This window comes from Oncorhynchus nerka, unplaced genomic scaffold, assembly GCF_034236695.1.
Source record: "Oncorhynchus nerka isolate Pitt River unplaced genomic scaffold, Oner_Uvic_2.0 unplaced_scaffold_927, whole genome shotgun sequence".
Lineage (NCBI taxonomy): Eukaryota > Metazoa > Chordata > Actinopteri > Salmoniformes > Salmonidae > Oncorhynchus > Oncorhynchus nerka.
Genome location: NW_027040381.1, coordinates 142,335 through 167,826, shown reverse-complemented (window position 1 = coordinate 167,826; position 25,492 = coordinate 142,335). Strand labels below are relative to the sequence as shown.

The following is a 25,492-nucleotide window of genomic DNA, read 5'->3' as shown; positions in this document are numbered from 1 at the left end:
CTATAAATGAAAATAAAATCAATAAGCTTAATTTCTTAGAGATCAAATTATATTTAAACGAAATAATGATTCAGTGTTGCTGAACTTTTCTACAACAGAAACTATTTCAGATCATTCTGAGATGGTGGGGGTCATGTCTTGCTGAAATGACATGGAACGACCCTACCGTGACCTGTTAAAGTTTGGTAGGACAGTATGTCATGGGAAGTACCTGTGTGAGGTTTAGGTGGTTTGATCTTCATCAGCATGGCGACAGGAGACAGTTTGCCTGTATCTCCTACTCCAGGTGCATGCTGGGACAGCTCTTTCAGCCAGGAGTCTTTAGGGAATCTGTACACCTCTAAACACTGACAACCATTACCTGGTGGGAGACATGAAAATAATATGAGGGTTGAATGAAATATTCTAGATGCATACTTAGGACTGGACTAAACAGATGGAAAGGCCTGCATACTGTACTTAGGACTGGACTAAACAGATGAAAAGGCCTGCATACTGTACTTAGGACTGGACTAAACAGATGGAAAGGCCTGCATACTGTACTTAGGACTGGACTAAACAGATGAAAAGGCCTGCATACTGTACTTAGGACTGGACTAAACAGATGAAAAGGCCTGCATACTGTACTTAGGACTGGACTAAACAGATGGAAAGGCCTGCATACTGTACTTAGGACTGGACTAAACAGATGGCATAAAAGATGACTAAAAAGGCCTGCATACTGTACTTAGGACTGGACTAAACAGATGGAAAGGCCTGCATACTGTACTTAGGACTGGACTAAACAGATGGAAAGGCCTGCATACTGTACTTAGGACTGGACTAAACAGATGGAAAGGCCTGCATACTGTACTTAGGACTGGACTAAACAGATGGAAAGGCCTGCATACTGTACTTAGGACTGGACTAAACAGATGGAAAGGCCTGCATACTGTACTTAGGACTGGACTAAACAGATGGAAAGGCCTGCATACTGTACTTAGGACTGGACTAAACAGATGGAAAGGCCTGCATACTGTACTTAGGACTGGACTAAACAGATGGAAAGGCCTGCATACTGTACTTAGGACTGGACTAAACAGATGGAAAGGCCTGCATACTGTACTTAGGACTGGACTAAACAGATGGAAAGGCCTGCATACTGTACTTAGGACTGGACTAAACAGATGGAAAGGCCTGCATACTGTACTTAGGACTGGACTAAACAGATGGAAAGGCCTGCATACTGTACTTAGGACTGGACTAAACAGATGGAAAGGCCTGCATACTGTACTTAGGACTGGACTAAACAGATGGAAAGGCCTGCATACTGTACTTAGGACTGGACTAAACAGATGGAAAGGCCTGCATACTGTACTTAGGACTGGACTAAACAGATGGAAAGGCCTGCATACTGTACTTAGGACTGGACTAAACAGATGGAAAGGCCTGCATACTGTACTTGGACTAAACAGGACTGGACTAAACAGATGGAAAGGCCTGCATACTGTACTTAGGACTGGACTAAACAGATGGAAAGGCCTGCATACTGTACTTAGGACTGGACTAAACAGATGGAAAGGCCTGCATACTGTACTTAGGACTGGACTAAACAGATGGAAAGGCCTGCATACTTAGGACTACTTAGGACTGGACTAAACAGATGGAAAGGCCTGCATACTGTACTTAGGACTGGACTAAACAGATGGAAAGGCCTGCATACTGTACTTAGGACTGGACTAAACAGATGGAAAGGCCTGCATACTGTACTTAGGACTGGACTAAACAGATGGAAAGGCCTGCATACTGTACTTAGGACTGGACTAAACAGATGGAAAGGCCTGCATACTGTACTTAGGACTGGACTAAACAGATGGAAAGGCCTGCATACTGTACTTAGGACTGGACTAAACAGATGGAAAGGCCTGCATACTGTACTTAGGACTGGACTAAACAGATGGAAAGGCCTGCATACTGTACTTAGGACTGGACTAAACAGATGGAAAGGCCTGCATACTGTACTTAGGACTGGACTAAACAGATGGAAAGGCCTGCATACTGTACTTAGGACTGGACTAAACAGATGGAAAGGCCTGCATACTGTACTTAGGACTGGACTAAACAGATGGAAAAGGCATACTGACTGGACTAAACAGATGGAAAGGCCTGCATACTGTACTTAGGACTGGACTAAACAGATGAAAAGGCCTGCATACTGTACTTAGGACTGGACTAAACAGATGGAAAGGCCTGCATACTGTACTTAGGACTGGACTAAACAGATGGAAAGGCCTGCATACTGTACTTAGGACTGGACTAAACAGATGGAAAGGCCTGCATACTGTACTTAGGACTGGACTAAACAGATGGAAAGGCCTGCATACTGTACTTAGGACTGGACTAAACAGATGGAAAGGCCTGCATACTGTACTTAGGACTGGACTAAACAGATGGAAAGGCCTGCATACTGTACTTAGGACTGGACTAAACAGATGGAAAGGCCTGCATACTGTACTTAGGACTGGACTAAACAGATGGAAAGGCCTGCATACTGTACTTAGGACTGGACTAAACAGATGGAAAGGCCTGCAGATACTGTACTTAGGACTGGACTAAACAGATGGAAAGGCCTGCATACTGTACTTAGGACTGGACTAAACAGATGGAAAGGCCTGCATACTGTACTTAGGACTGGACTAAACAGATGGAAAGGCCTGCATACTGTACTTAGGACTGGACTAAACAGATGGAAAGGCCTGCATACTGTACTTAGGACTGGACTAAACAGATGGAAAGGCCTGCATACTGTACTTAGGACTGGACTAAACAGATGGAAAGGCCTGCATACTGGACTAAACAGATGGAAAGGCTTAGCATACTGACTGGACTGGAAACAGATGGAAAGGCCTGCATACTGTACTTAGGACTGGACTAAACAGATGGAAAGGCCTGCATACTGTACTTAGGACTGGACTAAACAGATGGAAAGGCCTGCATACTGTACTTAGGACTGGACTAAACAGATGGAAAGGGACTGGACTGGACTAAACAGATGGAAAGGCCTGCATACTGTACTTAGGACTGGACTAAACAGATGGAAAGGCCTGCATACTGTACTTAGGACTGGACTAAACAGATGGAAAGGCCTGCATACTGTACTTAGGACTGGACTAAACAGATGAAAAGGCCTGCATACTGTACTTAGGACTGGACTAAACAGATGGAAAGGCCTGCATACTTAGGACTGGACTAAACAGATGGAAAGGCCTGCATACTGTACTTAGGACTGGACTAAACAGATGGAAAGGCCTGCATACTGTACTTAGGACTGGACTAAACAGATGGAAAGGCCTGCATACTGTACTTAGGACTGGACTAAACAGATGGAAAGGCCTGCATACTGTACTTAGGACTGGACTAAACAGATGGAAAGGCCTGCATACTGTACTTAGGACTGGACTAAACAGATGGAAAGGCCTGCATACTGTACTTAGGACTGGACTAAACAGATGGAAAGGCCTGCATACTGTACTTAGGACTGGACTAAACAGATGGAAAGGCCTGCATACTGTACTTAGGACTGGACTAAACAGATGGAAAAGGCCTGCATACTGTACTTAGGACTGGACTAAACAGATGGAAAGGCCTGCATACTGTACTTAGGACTGGACTAAACAGATGGAAAGGCCTGCATACTGTACTTAGGACTGGACTAAACAGATGGAAAGGCCTGCATACTGTACTTAGGACTGGACTAAACAGATGGAAAGGCCTGCATACTGTACTTAGGACTGGACTAAACAGATGAAAAGGCCTGCATACTGTACTTAGGACTGGACTAAACAGATGGAAAGGCCTGCATACTGTACTTAGGACTGGACTAAACAGATGAAAAGGCCTGCATACTTAGGACTGGACTAAACAGATGGAAAGGACTGGACTAAACAGATGGAAAGGCCTGCATACTTAGGACTGGACTAAACAGATGAAAAGGACTAGGACTGGACTAAACAGATGGAAAGGCCTGCATACTGTACTTAGGACTGGACTAAACAGATGGAAAGGCCTGCATACTGTACTTAGGACTGGACTAAACAGATGGAAAGGCCTGCATACTGTACTTAGGACTGGACTAAACAGATGGAAAGGCCTGCATACTGTACTTAGGACTGGACTAAACAGATGAAAAGGCCTGCATACTGACTGGACTAAACAGATGAAAAGCATACTGTACTTAGGACTGGACTAAACAGATGGAAAGGCCTGCATACTGTACTTAGGACTGGACTAAACAGATGGAAAGGCCTGCATACTGTACTTAGGACTGGACTAAACAGATGGAAAGGCCTGCATACTGAACTTAGGACTGGACTAAACAGATGGAAAGGCCGCATACTGTACTTAGGACTGGACTAAACAGATGGAAAAGGCCTGCATACTGTACTTAGGACTGGACTAAACAGATGGAAAGGCCTGCATACTGTACTTAGGACTGGACTAAACAGATGGAAAGGCCTGCATACTGTACTTAGGACTGGACTAAACAGATGGAAAGGCCTGCATACTGTACTTAGGACTGGACTAAACAGATGGAAAGGCCTGCATACTGTACTTAGGACTGGACTAAACAGATGGAAAGGCCTGCATACTGTACTTAGGACTGGACTAAACAGATGGAAAGGCCTGCATACTGTACTTAGGAATCCTCTCATTTCAGTTAGGTGGTCTGATTGAGCTGATCCGCCGGGCTCTCCCTCTCCCTCACCAATCCCAGAGCTGATCCGCCGGGCTCTCCCTCTCCCACACCAATCCCAGAGCTGATCCGCCAGGCTCTCCCTCTCCCACACCAATCCCAGAGCTGATCCGCCGGGCTCTCCCTCTCCCACACCAATCCCAGAGCTGATCCGCCGGGCTCTCCCTCTCCATCACCAATCCCAGAGCTGATCCGCCAGGCTCTCCCTCTCCCTCACCAATCCCAGAGCTGATCCGCCGGGCTCTCCCTCTCCCACACCAATCCCAGGCGATCACTTCCGTCACTCGTCAATCTTTTCAACTGTTGTGAAACCAGGTGCCAGGACACTGTTGTGAAGCCAGGTGCCAGGACACTGTTGTGCCAGGACACTGTTGTGAAACCAGGTGCCAGGACACTGTTGTGAAACCAGGTGCCAGGACACTGTTGTGCCAGGACACTGTTGTGAAGCCAGGTGCCAGGACACTGTTGTGCCAGGACACTGTTGTGAAACCAGGTGCCAGGACACTGTTGTGAAACCAGGTGCCAGGACACTGTTGTGCCAGGACACTGTTGTGAAACCAGGTGCCAGGACACTGTTGTGAAACCAGGTGCCAGGACACTGTTGTGCCAGGACACTGTTGTGAAGCCAGGTGCCAGGACACTGTTGTGCCAGGACACTGTTGTGAAGCCAGGTGCCAGGACACTGTTGTGAAGCCAGGTGCCAGGACACTGTTGTGAAGCCAGGTGCCAGGACACTGTTGTGCCAGGACACTGTTGTGAAACCAGGTGCCAGGACACTGTTGTGAAACCAGGTGCCAGGACACTGTTGTGCCAGGACACTGTTGTGAAGCCAGGTGCCAGGATACTGTTGTGCCAGGACACTGTTGTGAAGCCAGGTGCCAGGACACTGTTGTGCCAGGACACTGTTGTGAAGCCAGGTGCCAGGACACTGTTGTGAAGCCAGGTGCCAGGACACTGTTGTGAAGCCAGGTGCCAGGACACTGTTGTGCCAGGACATTGTTGTGAAGCCAGGTGCCAGGACACTGTTGTGAAGCCAGGTGCCAGGACACTGTTGTGAAGCCAGGTGCCAGGACACTGTTGTGAAGCCAGGTGCCAGGACACTGTTGTGAAGCCAGGTGCCAGGACACTGTTGTGAAACCAGGTGCCAGGACACTGTTGTGAAGCCAGGTGCCAGGACACTGTTGTGCCTGGACACTGTTGTGCCAGGACACTGTTGTGCCAGGACACTATTGTGAAGCCAGGTGCCAGGACACTATTGTGAAGCCAGGTGCCAGGACACTGTTGTGAAGCCAGGTGCCAGGACACTGTTGTGAAGCTAGGTGCCAGGACACTGTTGTGAAGCCAGGTGCCAGGACACTGTTGTGAAGCCAGGTGCCAGGACACTGTTGTGAAGCTAGGTGCCAGGACACTGTTGTGAAGCCAGGTGCCAGGACACTGTTGTGCCAGGACACTGTTGTGCCAGGACACTGTTGTGCCAGGACACTGTTGTGCCAGGACACTGTTGTGAAGCCAGGTGCCAGGACACTGTTGTGAAGCCAGGTGCCAGGACACTGTTGTGAAGCCAGGTGCCAGGACACTGTTGTGCCAGGACACTGTTGTGCCAGGACACTATTGTGAAGCCAGGTGCCAGGACACTGTTCTGAAGCCAGGTGCCAGGACACTGCCAGGTGCCAGGACACTGCCAGGTGCCAGGACACTTGACATGTAACTAACCTCCACTAGAAACAATATTGTTTATACACATACCACAGATAATCAATACATTACTGTGTTTAATATTCAGGATGATGTATTCATCATTATGCAGATGAGATGTGACCCTGATCTGTGTAATGTAATATTCAGGATGATGTATTCATCATTATGCAGATGAGATGTGACCCTGATCTGTGTAATGTAATATTCAGGATGATGTATTCATCATTATGCAGATGAGATGTGACCATGATCTGTGTTGTGTAATAAACCTTACAGCTGATGGTGGCAGCTCCGTAGTCTCCTCCTCTGGACAGTTCAAACTTCACACAGACACTTCTCTGGTTGAGGTCATCCTGGTCACATTAAAAGGTGCATGGTAAGATATAACGATATAATCTAATGATAACTGGGATGAAACCAACTAGACAAACTATGTCCATTGCCTTCCACCTCAGACTCTGCAATCACCCGCCAATCACTGACAGGGGTCTTGCATTGGTAGTACCCAACTTGCTAATGACAGGACCTAATGGCCTGGTACTCAGGGCTATATTGTCCCTCCATCAGGTCCTAATGGCCTGGTACTCAGGGCTATATTGTCCCTCCATCTGGTCCTAATGGTCTGGTACTCAGGGCTCTCTCATCCCTCCATCAGGTCCTAATGGCCTGGTACTCAGGGCTCTATTGTCCCTCCAACAGGACGATAATGGCCTGGTACTCAGGGCTCTATTGTCCCTCCAACATGATGATAATGGCCTGGTACTCAGGGCTCTCTCGTCCCTCCATCAGGTCCTAATGGCCTGGTACTCAGGGCTCTATTGTCCCTCCAACAGGACGATAATGGCCTGGTACTCAGGGCTCTATTGTCCCTACAACAGGACGATAATGGCCTGGTACTCAGGGCTCTCTCGTCCCTCCATCAGGTCCTAACGGCCTGGTACTCAGGGCTCTCTTGTCCCTCCATCAGGTCCTAACGGCCTGGTACTCAGGGCTCTATTGTCCCTCCATCAGGTCCTAACGGCCTGGTACTCAGGGCTCTATTGTCCCTCCATCAGGTCCTAACTCAGGCCTGGTCCACTCAGGTCCTAACGGCCTGGTACTCAGGGCTCTATTGTCCCTCCATCAGGTCCTAACGGCCTGGTACTCAGGGCTCTATTGTCCCTCCATCAGGTCCTAATGGCCTGGTACTCAGGGCTCTATTGTCCCTCCATCAGGTCCTAACGGCCTGGTACTCAGGGCTCTATCATCCCTCCATCAGGTCCTAACGGCCTGGTACTCAGGGCTCTATTGTCCCTCCAACAGGTCCTAATGGCCTGGTACTCAGGGCTCTATTGTCCCTCCATCAGGTCCTAATGGCCTGGTACTCAGGGCTCTATCATCCCTCCATCAGGTCGTAATGGCCTGGTACTCAGGGCTCTATCATCCCTCCATCAGGTCCTAACGGCCTGGTACTCAGGGCTCTATTGTCCCTCCAACAGGTCCTAATGGCCTGGTACTCAGGGCTCTATTGTCCCAGTAATCACTCTGACATCAATTCAAATGCAATCGAAAAATTGCATCAAACCCTTGTCATCAAAACAGTATCATACTTTTAAAATTCAATTAGGCTACATTGTTTGACCTCACTGTGATTGATAAAGGTGATTGATAAAGGTGATTGATCAATTTGAAGAAATAACTTCAACAGGTTGAAACTGAGTGGAAAACATGGTCATTGGATGTTGTTTCAAAGGCAAACAACTAAATGGACAGCCTTTCTAAGGTGATGATTCATTCAAAGCATTTAAGATGCTGCGTGTAGAACACCAACCAAAAAAAGGTGCACATCAGCGGCCTGGAGATGCTACATGTGTTTATGTTAATTAAAGGTTAATTACCGTAAGACCGGCAGTCATTTGCATGACAGTTACCGGCTGACAAAATGTAATGACTGCCACAGCCCTAGTCCCAAGGATTCCGGATAGCACTAACCTCACTCACACCTATGAGCTACATACTCCTTTATCCAGCCTTGCTGGTGCTCAAAGTACCTTCTGAATGCTGCCCCCTAATGGTGGGATGTTATAATGGAAAACTGACTAACTGAATTCCTGACAATAACATATTGTTATAAAAACAAAACTGAATCAAAATGGTCATTAAATTATGATTGATTTTTCACTTAACCGTTATTTTACCAGATCAGTTGACTGAGAACACACTCATTTCCAGCAACGACCTGGGGAACATGTACAGGGGGATGAATGAGCCAATGGAAAAATAAAGACCAAACTTACTGTTTCATTCATGACTTTTATCAGGTGGCTGGTTTCTGAGTAATAAGCAAACAGTCTGGCAACACCTACAGTCAGATGAGGAGATGCAAGAGGAAGAAGTAGAGGAAGAAGGGAAGGAGGTGAGGAGTTGGAGGAAGAGGAGGTAGATGAGGGAGAGGAGGTGGATGAGGGAGAGGAGGAGGTGGGTGAGGAGTTGGAGGAAGAGGAGGTGGATGAGGGAGAGGAGGAGGTGGGTGAGGAGTTGGTAGAAGAGGAGGTGGATGAGGGAGAGGAGGAGGTGGGTGAGGAGTTGGAGGAAGAGGAGGTGGATGAGGGAGAGGAGGAGGATAAGGGAGAGGAGGAGGTGGGTGAGGAGTTGGTAAAAGAGGTGGGAGAGGAGGTGGATGAGGGAGAGGAGGAGGTGGGTGAGGAGTTGGAGGAAGAGGAGGTGGATGAGGGAGAGGAGGATGATAAGGGAGAGGAGGAGGATAAGGGAGAGGAGGAGGTGGGTGAGGAGTTGGTAAAAGAGGAGGGAGAGGAGGTGGATGAGGGAGAGGATGAGGTGGGTGAGGAGTTGGAGGTGGATGAGGGAGAGGTGGGTGAGGAGTTGGTAAAAGAGGAGGGAGAGGAGGTGGATGAGGGAGAGGAGGCGGTGGGTGAGGAGTTGGAGGAAGAGGAGGTGGATGAGGGAGAGGAGGAGATGGGTGAGGAGTTGGTAGAAGAGGACGGAGAGGAGATGGATGAGGGAGAGGAGGAGGTGGGTGAGGAGATAAAAAGAAAGAACAACTAGAATAGTTTTGGTGTTACCCATAGACATACGATATAATAGTGTAATTCTGTGGTGTTACCCATAGTCATATGATATAATAGTGTAATTCTGTGGTGTTACCCATAGTCATATGATATAATAGTGTAATTCTGTGGTGTTACCCATAGTCATATGATATAATAGTGTAATTCTGTGGTGTTACCCATAGTCATATTATATAATAGTGTAATTCTGTGGTGTTACCCATAGTCATATGATATAATAGTGTAATTCTGTGGTGTTACCATAGTCATATGATATAATAGTGTAATTCTGTGGTGTTACCCATAGTCATATGATATAATAGTGTAATTCTGTGGTGTTACCATAGTCATATGATATAATAGTGTAATTCTGTGGTGTTACCCATAGTCATATGATATAATAGTGTAATTCTGTGGTGTTACCCATAGTCATATGATATAATAGTGTAATTCTGTGGTGTTACCCATAGTCATATGATATAATAGTGTAATTCTGTGGTGTTACCATAGTCATATGATATAATAGTGTAATTCTGTGGTGTTACCCATAGTCATATGATATAATAGTGTAATTCTGTGGTGTTACCATAGTCATATGATATAATAGTGTAATTCTGTGGTGTTACCCATAGTCATATGATATAATAGTGTAATTCTGTGGTGTTACCCATAGTCATATGATATAATAGTGTTCTGTTTAAATGTGTGGTGTTACCCATATCATCCAGGGATGCCAGCAGGTAGACCATCTCCCCCAGACAGGTGATCTGAAGAGAGGTGATCTCTACCTGGTCCTCCTGCCATACTGGCACACAGTAGGGAGAGGAAGAGGAGGAGGTGGTGATACCCTGGGGCTGAGCCATAACAGACAGGCCGTGGGGGTGACCCAGGAAGATGTACCTGCCATCCTCAGAGCAGGCCACGCAGTTGGTCCTCACAGGGAGCTGGGAACAAACACAGGATATGTGTTGGACTATCATGTGGTGAACACAATTAGACTGGGTTTTATGCATCAAGTTTCATCATGTCAATAACATAACAGAAGTTTTATAAGGCTAAAAGAAGATAAATGAGAAAATATATGGGTTTGTACCTTTACGTCCCCTGAGACCTGCATAATGGGTATAGTTTTAATAGCTTGCTCTGTGACCCTGACAGTTTCTCTCTGTGAGATGAAGTCCCATGCCCTGTCTACAAGTCTGTCCAGGACCTTGTCTATCATTCTGAACGGCTGGGGGAGCTGGTCCTGGAGTTGATCAGGGTCACTCAGGAACAACTCCTCCTCGTCATCACCGTGGCCGCTGTCGGGGGGCTCGGGGATATCTGCAGGCCCTTTTCTGATGTATACTGGCATCCTGCTGAGAAAGTGGATATGTCGTAATGTCATCAATACCTGGGAAGGTTAAATACTGATGTCATCATACCCCTTTTGATCGATCAACCAATCAAGAGTGTTCTGCCTTAACACTGATTGGAAAGTTTTCTTACCCGAGTTGCTAGCTCGTGTCGTTTGTCTCCTTATTAGCTAACGTTACGTTAGCATCAGTGGTATTGGAAACAAACATTGTGAAGCTTTACACACAGACTTTTCTCAAAACTCTTCTGACAAGAGACACAGAAGTACTTGCTAGTTAATATACTGTCGACACAAAAGAAAATTACATTTGGCTTCATTGTTCACTTTGAAGTTACTATTACCTTTTACGTCAGAAATTGGCTAACCAAAGCCCGTCCTTAATATATGATCCTTGCTAATTTGGATCTTTGGGACATCCCCAGTTGAAGTTGAAAATGATCCCGTAAAGCACTGACCTTGCAACACATTTCCTTCCGGTGAGTTGTGTAGCGTCGTCATGACAACAACGCCGCCCCTTTACTCTGCTGCTTGGAACCAACCGTCATGCGCTCAAGCGAACTGGCTACCGAGAGAGGCAACTGGCTACCGAGAGAGATAACTGGCTACCGTGAGACAACCGTTCACTGACCATTTTACTCGCCCTAGCAGAGCTGGTTAGGCTGGTTTCATGTTATCCAGAGCGTAGGTGACTGCAACTGTGATGCTGGCAACAATGTATGTTTTGCCAACGTTTACTGACACCGGCCGTATTCAACAGGTGTTGAGAGACCGAGGTAAAGACAGTTTCAGGTTGGATATTCGGAGGATATTCGCCTGTAGTTTTCCTTACGTTCACCAACAGCAGTTAGGGACCGTCAACATAGTGACAAATCACATTTTTCACATTTCAATAGCTCTTTAACCATTACTCCAAACACTTTCAAAACGGGTTGTAGCTAACCCGATGGCATAGACACACATTGCACACCCTTAAGTTTGTCCATTTTCATCTCACAGGGGTTTACATGCATTGCATAGCTCCTTGGTCATGTGACCTAATGTCTGCTGACTACCCTTCTATTTTGCACACTCTTGTTTGTGTACTGTAAAATCACGAGGTGTAACATACATTTTTCATAGTTTCAAATTTGCAAAAGCCCCTTGGTCATGTCAATTGCACACCTAAGAAGCATGCAGTGGATATGTACCCATATTGCATAACCTCTTGTCATGTATCTTCTATATTGTTGTAACGTAAACTCGTACATCGCCTTGGTCCGTACAATTGCCCTTATTTTAGCGCCCCAAAACGTAATACTTCCAGATCAACTGTAATGTCAATACCATTGTAAAGCACAATTTCTCCCCTTTCCAACAAAATCAATTACATGACCTAAACTCTGCCCGTTTCTGCATAATTCAAGCAGTTAATGAGCCCTGTCGGGTCTTTTTAAAAATGGTGGGTGGGGAAGCGAAACTAATGCGTGATAGTGAGAAGACCAGATGTCGTGTGGGAAAATAGCTTTTTTCACTAGATCTGTCCAACTTATCACCTTATCGCCTCCAAAATGTAAATAAAACACTATAAAGAGTTTATATAATGTGTCATTACATACCTATTGGAACGTATATATGCACCGCCTGTATGCTGTTTTCCTTATCACTATATTCTAGTAGTAATTTATTAGTAGAGGTCATTTCCTTTATGCCCCATTCTACACAAAGCCTAAATTGTAGGCACTGGACCATTTACAGGACAATAATAAAAATAGCATATAGGATCCAACCCTCACAGAGTGAATAAACATAGAGCGTTTGGAGACTTTAAGAACAAAAATATGAAGTGACATCAGTACGTGCTTAAAGAAAGAAAGTCATATCACAAAGATTATTTAACCAACTAAAACAAAGAAATAACACAAGAACTAGGGTCAGAACGTGACAAGTTGAGTAATATTCCATGTACCAACACTACATGTAGGACGGACATAAGACATTCCCACATACAGTATTTATTTTTCACCTTTATTTAACCATGTTCTCATTTACAACTGCGACCTGGCCAAAATAAAGCAAAGCAGTGTGACACAAACAACAACACAGAGTTACACATAGAATAAACAAACGTACAGTCAATAACACAATAATTACAATTTCGCAAATAAACACTGGGGTGAGATGTGCAGAAGATGAATGTGCAAGTAGAGATACTAGTGGTGCAAAGGAGCAAAACAAATTATAATAATTACAATATGGGGATGAGGTAGTTGGATGGGCTATTTACAGATGGGTTACAGTGGTGCAAAAAAGTATTTAGTCAGCCACCAATTGTGCAAGTTCTCCCACTTAAAAAGATGAGAGAGGCCTGCAATTTTCATCATAGGTACACTTCAACTATGACAAACAAAATTCGAGAAAAAAAATCCAGAAAATCACATTGTAGGATTTTTAATGAATTTATTTGCAAATTATGGTGGAAAATAAGTATTTGGTCAATAGCAAAAGTTTATCTCAATACTTTGTTATATACCCTTTGTTGGCAATGACCTCTGTAGTCACTGTGTCATTAGACCTCTGTAGTCACTGTGTCATTAGACCTCTGTAGTCACTGTGTCATTAGACCTCTGTAGTCACTGTGTCATCAGGCCTCTGTAGTCACTATGTCATTAGACCTCTGTAGTCACTGTGTCATTAGACCTCTGTAGTCACTGTGTCATTAGGCCTCTGTAGTCACTGTGTCATTAGGCCTCTGTAGTCACTGTGTCATTAGGCCTCTGTAGTCACTGTGTCATTAGTCCTCTGTAGTCACTGTGTTATTAGACCTCTGTAGTCACTGTGTCATTAGGCCTCTGTAGTCACTGTGTCATTAGACCTCTGTAGTCACTGTGTCATTAGGCCTCTGTAGTCACTGTGTTATTAGACCTCTGTAGTCACTGTGTCATTAGACCTCTAACCATCAGACTAGAACCAGGCTACCAGCAGGCTAGAACCAGACTACCAGCAGACTAGAACCAGGCTATCGCCAGACTAGAGCCAGACTCTTGCTGTCCCCAGTCCACCTGGCCATGCTGCTGCTCCAGTTTCAACTGGCCTGGGCCCTAGGACCATGATTCAACCATGCTGGTCATTTATGAACATTTGAACATTCTCTCTCTTTCTTTCTCTCTTGAGACGAGGCTACCAGCTTTGCTGTCCCCTAGAACCAGGCTACCAGCAGGACTAGAACCAGGCTAGAGCCAGCAGGCTAGAACCAGGCTACCAGCAGGCTAGAACCAGGCTACCAGCAGGCTAGAACCAGGCTACTGAACCAGGGCCAGGCTAGAATCAGGTTACCACCAGGCTAGAACCAGGCTAACAGCATGCTAGAACCAGGCTACTACCAGGCTAGAACCAAGCTACCAGCAGGGTAGAACCATGCTACTAGCAGGCTAGAACCAGTCTACCGCCAGGCTGGAACCAGGCTACCAGCAGGCTAGAACCAGGTTACCACCAGACTAGAACCAGACTATCTGCAGACTAGAACCAGGCTACCAGCAGGCTAGAACCAGGCTACCACCAGGCTAGAACCAAGCTACCAGCAGGCTAGAACCATGCTACCAGCAGGCAAGAACCAAGCTACCTGCAGGCTAGAACCAGGCTACCGCCAGATTAGAACTAGGCTACCTGCAGACTGGAACCAGGCTACCTGCAGACTGGAACCAGGCTACCAGCAGACTAGAGCCAAGCTACTGCCAGGCTAGAACCAGGCTACTACCAGGCTAGAACCAAGCTACCAGCAGGCTGGAACCAGGCTACCAGCAGGCTAGAACCAGGTTACCACCAGACTAGAACCAGACTATCTGCAGACTAGAACCAGGCTACCAGCAGACTAGAACCAAGCTACCAGCAGGCTAGAACCATGCTACCAGCAGGCTAGAACCAAGCTACCTGCAGGCTAGAACCAGGCTACCGCCAGATTAGAACTAGGCTACCTGCAGACTGGAACCAGGCTACCAGCAGACTAGAACCAAGCTACTGCCAGGCTAGAACCAGGCTACTACCAGGCTAGAACCAAGCTACCAGCAGGCTATAACCAGTCTACCGCCAGGCTGGAACCAGGCTACCAGCAGGCTAGAACCAGGTTACCACCAGACTAGAACCAGGCTACCTGCAGGCTTAAACCAGGCTACCAGCAGACTAGAACCAAGCTACCAGCAGGCTAGAACCAGGCTACCACCAGGCTAGAACCAAGCTACCAGCAGGCTAGAACCATGCTACCAGCAGGCTAGAACCAAGCTACCTGCCGGCTAGAACCAGGCTACCGCCAGGCTAGAACTAGGTTACCCCAGACTAGATCCAGGTTACCAGCAGGCTAGAACTAGGTTACCCCCAGACTAGATCCAGGTTACCAGCAGGCTAGAACCAGGCTACCGGCAGACTAGAACCAGGTTACCAGCAGGCTAGAACCAGGCTACCGGCAGACTAGAACCAGGTTACCAGCAGACTAGAACTAGCTTACCGCCCGGCTAGAACCAGGCTACCGGCAGACTAGAACCAGGTTACCAGCAGGCTAGAACTAGCCTACCGCCAGGCTAGAACCAGGCTACCAGCAGGCTAGAACCAGGCTACCAGCAGGCTAGAACCAGGCTACCAGCAGGCTAGAACCAGGTTACCAGCAGGCTAGAACTAGCCTACCGCCCGGCTAGAACCAGGCTACCGGCAGACTAGAACCAGGCTACCGGCAGGCTAGAACCAGGCTACCGGCAGGCTAGAACCAGGCTACCAGCAGGCTAGAACCAGGCTACCGGCAGGCTAGAACCAGGCGACCGGCAGGCTAGAACCAGGCTACCGGCAGGCTAGAACCAGGCTACCGGCAGGCTAGAACCAGGCTACCGGCAGGCTAGAACCAGGCTACCGGCAGACTAGAACCAGGCTACCGGCAGGCTAGAACCAGGCTACCGGCAGGCTAGAACCAGGCTACCGGCAGGCTAGAACCAAGCTACTGCCAGGCTAGAACCAGGCTACTACCAGGCTAGAACCAAGCTACCAGCAGGCTGGAACCAGGCTACCAGCAGGCTAGAACCAGGTTACCACCAGACTAGAACCAGACTATCTGCAGACTAGAACCAGGCTACAGCAGACTAGAGCCAAGCTACTGCCAGGCTAGAACCAGGCTACTACCAGGCTAGAACCAAGCTACCAGCAGGCTGGAACCAGGCTACCAGCAGGCTAGAACCAGGTTACCACCAGACTAGAACCAGACTATCTGCAGACTAGAACCAGGCTACCAGCAGACTAGAACCAAGCTACCAGCAGGCTAGAACCAGGCTACCACCAGGCTAGAACAAAGCTACCAGCAGGCTAGAACCATGCTACCAGCAGGCTAGAACCAAGCTACCTGCAGGCTAGAACCAGGCTACCGCCAGATTAGAACTAGGCTACCTGCAGACTGGAACCAGGCTACCAGCAGACTAGAACCAAGCTACTGCCAGGCTAGAACCAGGCTACTACCAGGCTAGAACCAAGCTACCAGCAGGCTATAACCAGTCTACCGCCAGGCTGGAACCAGGCTACCAGCAGGCTAGAACCAGGTTACCACCAGACTAGAACCAGGCTACCTGCAGGCTTAAACCAGGCTACCAGCAGACTAGAACCAAGCTACCAGCAGGCTAGAACCAGGCTACCACCAGGCTAGAACCAAGCTACCAGCAGGCTAGAACCATGCTACCAGCAGGCTAGAACCAAGCTACCTGCCGGCTAGAACCAGGCTACCGCCAGGCTAGAACTAGGTTACCCCCAGACTAGATCCAGGTTACCAGCAGGCTAGAACTAGGTTACCCCCAGACTAGATCCAGGTTACCAGCAGGCTAGAACCAGGCTACCGGCAGACTAGAACCAGGTTACCAGCAGGCTAGAACCAGGCTACCGGCAGACTAGAACCAGGTTACCAGCAGGCTAGAACTAGCTTACCGCCCGGCTAGAACCAGGCTACCGGCAGACTAGAACCAGGTTACCAGCAGGCTAGAACTAGCCTACCGCCAGGCTAGAACCAGGCTACCAGCAGGCTAGAACCAGGCTACCAGCAGGCTAGAACCAGGTTACCAGCAGGCTAGAACTAGCCTACCGCCCGGCTAGAACCAGGCTACCGGCAGACTAGAACCAGGCTACCGGCAGGCTAGAACCAGGCTACCAGCAGGCTAGAACCAGGCTACCAGCAGGCTAGAACCAGGCTACCAGCAGGCTAGAACCAGGCGACCAGCAGGCTAGAACCAGGCGACCAGCAGGCTAGAACCAGGCTACCGGCAGGCTAGAACCAGGCGACCGGCAGGCTAGAACCAGGCTACCGGCAGGCTAGAACCAGGCTACCGGCAGGCTAGAACCAGGCTACCGGCAGACTAGAACCAGGCTACCGGCAGACTAGAACCAGGCTACCGGCAGGCTAGAACCAGGCTACCGGCAGGCTAGAACCAGGCTACCGGCAGGCTAGAACCAGGCTACCGGCAGGCTAGAACCAGGCTACCGGCAGGCTAGAACCAGGCTACCGCCAGGCTAGAACCAGGCTACCAGCAGGCTAGAACCAGGCTAGAACCAGGCTACAGCATCTTCCGGAAACATTGGAGGATACATTGTCAACATATATACAGCACCATAGTGTCATCAGAGAAACACGTGAAGATTCAATAATGTTGTTTCAAATGCTTTTATTTCTATGTTTCAATCCAAAGTGATACAGAAAACCACATTGTTCTGTACTACAAAATATTTATTTCATCTAAATCCGATAAGGCAATAAGACATGAGAAGCCGTGAATTATTGTGAATAACACACGGCTGATGATTTGAATGAACAGGACACTGGATAATGTGTCAGATTGTATTGTAGACATCTTCACCTTTACTCTCCTCCTCCTGTGACTTGATGTCTTCCTCTCAGCAGCCGTAGAGTCTGTTGATCCTCAGGGTGTCAGTGGTGGACATCCCCTGTCTCTGGCCGATGGACACGTCAGGGTTGGGGATGGGGGTGATGGTGTCCATCCCGTTGATAGAGAAGGCTGTTTTTCCATAGTGCATGACAGAGCTGTAGTCATAGGGAGTGTTCAGGTTGTTGGTGTTTTGTTTATCGAAGTTATTGGCCATGTAAGAGTCGATGTTACTCCAGTTGATGGTGACGTACTGGTCACGGTCGCTCCTGGTTTGTTCGTGCTGGAATCCCAGAGCGTGGAGGGTCTCGTGCTGAATGATGCCGAGAAACATGCAGCCAACGCTGTTAACAGAGACCGTCTGTTTCCCTCCAATTCTCCCGAGAGAAGAGTAGCAGCCGCTCAAACTCTCAAAGCTGATGTAGTCTTTCTGGTTGCCACGTGGCACAAAGCGAATGCAGGTCTTGCTGTGGAACGACTGGACGGCGTGCTCAATCTCCTTCATGTCGGAGGGAGTGAATCTGCTGTCTTCTATTGTGTAGGGCACTTCAATGTATCCGCTAGAGGCTTTCTTCCACAGGCAGCTGTTTCCTCCTTGCATGCACTGCATGGCGTTTCTGGTTCTTGGTACCACCAGGTCTCCCTCCATCAGCATCTCATCAGAGCCGTTATTAGCGGTCAGAATTCTCTCAGTGATGTCTACAGCCATTTGGGCCTGAGAGAGGCCCAGTACCAGCAGCAGGATGGTGAGAGAGGGGCTTTGCTCCATCTTCAGTGTGTGGACAGATTCTGGATGGCTCCTTTGGATCTGGCAGTGGACAGACTGGATGGCTCCTTGGATCTGGCAGTGGACCGACTCTGGATGGCTCCTTGGATCTGGCAGTGGACAGACTCTGGATGGCTCCTTGGATCTGGCAGTGGACAGACTCTGGATGGCTCCTTGGATCTGGCAGTGGACAGATTCTGGATGGCTCCTTTTATTTTATTTTTTGGCACCTTTATTTAACCTGGCAGTGAGAACAAGATTTACTCTGGATGGATAAAGCCAGTTGGATCAGGCAGTGGAGATACAGTCAATAATGTAAAAAAAAACAAGTCTATATACAATGTGAGCAAATTAGGTGAGAAGGTAAAGGCAAAAAAAGGCCATGGTCTAAAACACTGGAATGTAGTATTGCTGTGCATGGGGTGCAAAGGAGCAAAATAAATAAATAAATTAAATACAGTTAGGAAAGAGGTAGTTGTTTCTGGTATAGGTCTTGGTCAGTAATTTAAGATGCTCTACAGTTGGTGTTTAAAGCTGAGGGAGATAAGTGTTTCCAATTTAAGAGATTTTTGGCTCCATTGCAGCAGAGAACTGGAAGGAGAGCGGCCAAAGAAAGAAGTTTTGGGGGTGACTGATATACCTGCTGAGCGTGTGACTCAGGTGGGAGATCTGGTGACCAGGAGCAGGGGGACTTTACCTAGGCAGGGTCTTGTAGATGACATGGAGCCAGTGGGTTTCCGAGTGAACGAGGGCCAGCCAACGAGATCAGGTGCAATGGTGGGTAGTATATTTTTGGTGACAAAACTAGCACTGGATAGTGCTCCAATTTGTTGACTAGGGTATTGAGGGTCCATCGCCAAAGTTGTTTGAAGGATGTTGTTAAATGCCAAAGATTTGTTTTTGGAGATGTTTGATATGGGTCTGGAAGGAGAGTTTACACTAACCAGACACCTAAATTTCAGTTGGATTCTAAGTCAGAGCCGTGTTTAGTGATGTTGGACAGGCGGGTAGTGCAGGTAGCACGGTTGAAGAGCATGATTTAGTTTTCATTTAAACATTGGAGGCCAAAGGAGAGTTGTATGGCATTGAAGCTTGCCTGGAGGGTTTTAACACAGTGTCCAAAAGGGCATTTTACAGAATGGTGTCGTCTGCGTAGCTCAGAACTCACCAGCAGCAAGAGCAACATCATTGATGTTTCTCAACCCTGTGGCACCCCCATGACTGCCAGAGGTCCGGACAGCAGACCCTCCATTTGAACATGAACTCTATCAGAGAATTTTGAACCAGGCGAGGCAATCATTTCCAACGGGTCTGCCATGGCAAAATGGCCAGATCAATGTGATGAGCACAGTAATGTTTCTTATCGATGGCGGTTAAGATATCGTGGATGGAACTGGCAGGTGCACCCATGACCAGCTCTGGATGAGATTCGAAATGGTCGGTAATCTGTTTGTTGACTTCAAGACCTTAGAAAGGCATGGTAGGATAGATATAGGTCTGTAGCAGTTTGGGTCAAGAGTGTCCCCCCCTTTGAAGAGGGGGATGACCGCAGCTGCTTTCCAATCTTTGGGAATCTCAGATGACAAGAAAGAGAGGTTGAACAGGCTAGTAATAGGGGTGTGATGAATAGGGGTCCTTGGATCTGGCAGTGGAGATACTCTGGATGGCTCCTTGGATCTGGCAGTGGAGATACTCTGGATGGCTCCTTGGATCTGGCAGTGGAGATACTCTATATGTCTTGGTCTTTGAGATGCTTTGGAGAGGCTCCTTGGCACTGAGTCTTGATGTGTGATTCTGTCTGGTCAGTCCTGGGCTTTTATACAGACCTCTACAGGTGTGTCTGCAGGAGGATTAAGGTTTGGGGTCCATGTTGTTAGTTCTAAATAAACCTCTGAAGGGAGGACTCCATCTACAGTTTACACAAGGATTCATTTACTAGGCTGGAGTTCTTGTTTAAAACCACCATTAGGACTACTGGGCCGGCTCCAGGCATAAGCGACATGAGCGGTCGCCGACCCCAAAAATGTAATCATATCATTTTTGGGGGGAAACTCAGTCAGGGTCTCAACTTACTGTTGAGAGTTAAATTAGTAGAATACACAAAGGTGCAAGTTTGAAATGTGGTTGTGCATCAGCTGTTTTTCACTTGTTATGTCAGTCACTGACCCTCAATCAGCCAGATAACAATGTTTAGATTTTATTAGTCCGTATCACTCAGATATCATTAACATGGCAAAATGTGTAGAACTGCAGAAAACTGGCTTTAAAAATGCAACATTTTCTCAACTCCCCATGGCAAAATGTGTAGAACTGCAGAAAACTGGCTTTAAAAATGCAACATTTTCTCAACTCCCCATGGCAAAATGTGTAGAACTGCAGAAAACTGGCTTTAAAAATGCAACATTTTCTCAACTCCCCATGGCAAAATGTGTAGAACTGCAGAAAACTGGCTTTAAAAATGCAACATTTTCTCAACTCCCCATGGCAAAATGTGTAGAACTAAAGGGCATGTACTTTAACGTTCAAGAGAGAGGGCACAATATTTTTTTGATCCCTTGGTGGGGGGCCCCAAAAATGTTAGAACCGGGCCTGTAAAAACACACACACACACACACACACACACACACACACACACACACACACACACACACACACAGGTCGGTTTCCAGCTGGTCCAGTCTCCAGCTCATCCATTAGGGCTATTCTGGGTGGGACTAGCTCACTGATGCACCTCTCTTAGCCATGTTGTCTTAAACAGTCCTCACTAAGGGTTTAAGCTGCTTTGTTTGCAGGAAACACCCCACCCTGTTCTCATAGTTTAGCTATCCTATTACCCAAAAATACTGTTGTATCTTCATTAAAGTTACATGTGATGAATGAAAAGCACATCCATTTGTCCATCCAGATGATAATAAAGTTGATGAGATCAGTCATATGTCCCCCAGTATGATGAGATCAGCCATATGTCCCTCAGTCAGTAGTATGATGAGATCAGCCATATGTCCCCCAGTCAGTAGTATGATATGGAGATCAGCCATATGTCCCCCAGTATGATGAGATCAGCCATATGTCCCTCAGTCAGTAGTATGATGAGATCAGCCATATGTCCCTCAGTCAGTAGTATGATGAGATCAGCCATATGTCCCCCAGTCAGTAGTATGATATGGAGATCAGCCATATGTCCCCCAGTATGATGAGATCAGCCATATGTCCCTCAGTCAGTAGTATGATGAGATCAGCCATATGTCCCCCAGTATGATGAGATCAGCCATATGTCCCTCAGCCAGTAGTATGATGAGACCAGCTGTATGTCCCTCAGTCAGTAGTATGATGAGATCAGCCATATGTCCCTCAGTCAGTAGTATGATGAGACCAGCCATATGTCCCCCAGTCAGTAGTATGATGAGACCAGCCATATGTCCCTCAGTCAGTAGTATGATGAGACCAGCCATATGTCCCTCAGCCAGTAGTATGATGAGAACAGCTGTATGTCCCTCAGTCAGTAGTATGATGAGATCAGCCATATGTCCCTCAGTCAGTAGTATGATGAGACCAGCCATATGTCCCTCAGTCAGTAGTATGATGAGACCAGCCATATGTCCCTCAGCCAGTAGTATGATGAGACCAGCCATATGTCCCCCAGTATGATGAGATCAGCCATATGTCCCTCAGTCAGTAGTATGATGAAATCAGCCATATGTCCCCCAGTCAGTAGTATGATATGGAGATCAGTCATATGTCCCTCAGTCAGTAGTATGATGAGATCAGCCATATGTCCCTCAGTCAGTAGTATGATGAGATCAGCCATATGTCCCTCAGTCAGTAGTATGATGAGATCAGCCATATGTCCCCCAGTATGATGAGATCAGCCATATGTCCCTCAGTCAGTAGTATGATGAAATCAGCCATATGTCCCCCAGTCAGTAGTATGATATGGAGATCAGCCATATGTCCCTCAGTCAGTAGTATGATGAGACCAGCCATATGTCCCCCAGTCAGTAGTATGATGAGACCAGCCATATGTCCCTCAGTCAGTAGTATGATGAGACCAGCCATATGTCCCTCAGCCAGTAGTATGATGAGACCAGCCATATGTCCCCCAGTATGATGAGATCAGCCATATGTCCCTCAGTCAGTAGTATGATGAGATCAGCCATATGTCCCCCAGTCAGTAGTATGATGAGATCAGCCATATGTCCCTCAGTCAGTAGTATGATGAGATCAGCCATATGTCCCTCAGCCAGTAGTATGATGAGACCAGCCATATGTCCCAGTAGTATGATGAGATCAGCCATATGTCCCTCAGTCAGTAGTATGATGAAATCAGCCATATGTCCCCCAGTCAGTAGTATGATATGGAGATCAGTCATATGTCCCTCAGTCAGTAGTATGATGAGATCAGCCATATGTCCCTCAGTCAGTAGTATGATGAGATCAGCCATATGTCCCTCAGTCAGTAGTATGATGAGATCAGCCATATGTCCCTCAGTCAGTAGTATGATGAGATCAGCCATATGTCCCCCAGTCAGTAGTATGATGAGATCAGCCATATGTCCCCCAGTCAGTAGTATGATGAGATCAGCCGTATGTCCCCCAGTCAGTAGTATGATGAGATCAGCCATATGTCCCTCAGTATGATGAGATCAGCCATATGTCCCTCAGTATGATGAGATCAGCCATATGTCCCTCAGTCAGTAGTATGATGAGATCAACCATATGTCCCCCAGTCAGTAGTATGATGAGATCAGCCATATGTCCCCCAGTATGATGAGATCAGCCATATGTCCCCCAGTCAGTAGTATGATGAGATCAGCCATATGTCCCCCAGTATGATGAGATCAGCCATATGTCCCCCAGTCAGTAGTATGATGAGATCAGCCATATGTCCCAGTCAGTAGTATGATGAGATCAGCCATATGTCCCCCAGTCAGTAGTATGATGAGATCAGCCATATGTCCCCCAGTATGATGAGATCAGCCATATGTCCCCCAGTCAGTAGTATGATGAGATCAGCCATATGTCCCCCAGTCAGTAGTATGATGAGATCAGCCATATGTCCCCCAGTATGATGAGATCAGCCATATGTCCCTCAGTCAGTAGTATGATGGAGATCAGCCATATGTCCCTCAGTCAGTAGTATGATGAGATCAGCCATATGTCCCCCAGTATGATGAGATCAGCCATATGTCCCTCAGTCAGTAGTATGATGAGATCAGCCATATGTCCCCCAGTCAGTAGTATGATGAGATCAGCCCTATGTCCCTCAGTCAGTAGTATGATGAGATCAGTCCTATGTCCCCCAGTATGATGAGATCAGCCATATGTCCCCCAGTCAGTAGTATGATGAGATCAGCCATATGTCCCCCAGTATGATGAGATCAGCCATATGTCCCTCAGTCAGTAGTATGATGAGATCAGCCATATGTCCCCCAGTCAGTAGTATGATATGGAGATCAGCCATATGTCCCTCAGTCAGTAGTATGATGAGATCAGCCATATGTCCCCCAGTATGATGAGATCAGCCATATGTCCCTCAGTCAGTAGTATGATGAGATCAGCCATATGTCCCCCAGTCAGTAGTATGATGAGATCAGCCATATGTCCCCCAGTCAGTAGTATGATGAGATCAGCCATATGTCCCCCAGTATGATGAGATCAGCCATATGTCCCTCAGTCAGTAGTATGATGAGATCAGCCATATGTCCCCCAGTCAGTAGTATGATGAGATCAGCCGTATGTCCCCCAGTCAGTAGTATGATGAGATCAGCCATATGTCCCCCAGTATGATGAGGTCAGCCATATGTCCCCCAGTATGATGAGATCAGCCATATGTCCCTCAGTCAGTAGTATGATATGGAGATCAGCCATATGTCCCCCAGTCAGTAGTATGATGAGATCAGCCATATGTCCCCCAGTATGATGAGATCAGCCATATGTCCCTCAGCCAGTAGTATGATGGAGATCAGCCATATGTCCCTCAGTCAGTAGTATGATGAGATCAGCCATATGTCCCTCAGCCAGTAGTATGATGGAGATCAGCCATATGTCCCTCAGTCAGTAGTATGATGAGATCAGCCATATGTCCCCCAGTATGATGAGATCAGCCATATGTCCCTCAGTCAGTAGTATGATGAGATCAGCCATATGTCCCCCAGTCAGTAGTATGATGAGATCAGCCATATGTCCCTCAGTCAGTAGTATGATGAGATCAGCCATATGTCCCCCAGTCAGTAGTATGATGAGATCAGCCATATGTCCCCCAGTCAGTAGTATGATGAGATCAGCCATATGTCCCTCAGTCAGTAGTATGATGAGATCAGCCATATGTCCCCCAGTCAGTAGTATGATGAGATCAGCCATATGTCCCCCAGTCAGTAGTATGATGAGATCAGCCATATGTCCCCCAGTCAGTAGTATGATGAGATCAGCCATATGTCCCTCAGTCAGTAGTATGATATGGAGATCAGCCATATGTCCCCCAGTCAGTAGTATGATGAGATCAGCCATATGTCCCTCAGTCAGTAGTATGTGAGATCAGCCAATGAATCAGTAAATGTCCCTCAGTCAGTAGTATGATGAGATCAGCCATATGTCCCCCAGTATGATGAGATCAGCCATATGTCCCTCAGCCAGTAGTATGATGGAGATCAGCCATATGTCCCTCAGTCAGTAGTATGATGAGATCAGCCATATGTCCCTCAGTCAGTAGTATGATGAGATCTGCCGTATGTCCCTCAGCCAGTAGTATGATGAGATCAGCCATATGTCCCTCAGCCAGTAGTATGATGGAGATCAGCCATATGTCCCTCAGTCAGTAGTATGATGAGATCAGCCATATGTCCCCCAGTCAGTAGTATGATGGAGATCAGCCATATGTCCCCCAGTCAGTAGTATGATGAGATCAGCTGTATGTCCCCCAGTATGATGAGATCAGCCATATGTCCCTCAGTCAGTAGTATGATATGGAGATCAGCCATATGTCCCCCAGTATGATGAGAACAGCCATATGTCCAA

General features: G+C 47.2%; 2 protein-coding genes and 1 pseudogene across 2 annotated transcripts in view; 1 reads left to right on the top strand and 2 right to left on the bottom strand.

Moving 5' to 3' along the window:
• wdr93 (WD repeat domain 93) overlaps positions 1–11,288 on the bottom strand; it is a 56,183-nt gene extending 44,895 nt beyond the window's left edge. Inside the window, 6 exon segments of the mRNA XM_065016649.1 lie at positions 212–361; positions 6,705–6,783; positions 8,707–8,771; positions 10,193–10,421; positions 10,571–10,835; positions 11,176–11,288. Coding sequence (XP_064872721.1) covers positions 212–361; positions 6,705–6,783; positions 8,707–8,771; positions 10,193–10,421; positions 10,571–10,831 — 784 coding nt within the window. The 5' untranslated portion in view covers positions 10,832–10,835; positions 11,176–11,288.
• A 6,434-nt stretch (positions 11,289–17,722) lies between these two features.
• LOC135570693 (hatching enzyme 1.2-like) lies at positions 17,723–18,481 on the bottom strand. Its single transcript, XM_065016648.1, has one exon. It carries the CDS (start codon positions 18,479–18,481, stop codon positions 17,723–17,725), a length of 759 nt encoding a protein of 252 aa, XP_064872720.1.
• A 24-nt stretch (positions 18,482–18,505) lies between these two features.
• LOC135570694 (solute carrier organic anion transporter family member 3A1-like) overlaps positions 18,506–25,492 on the top strand; it is a 53,456-nt pseudogene continuing 46,469 nt past the window's right edge.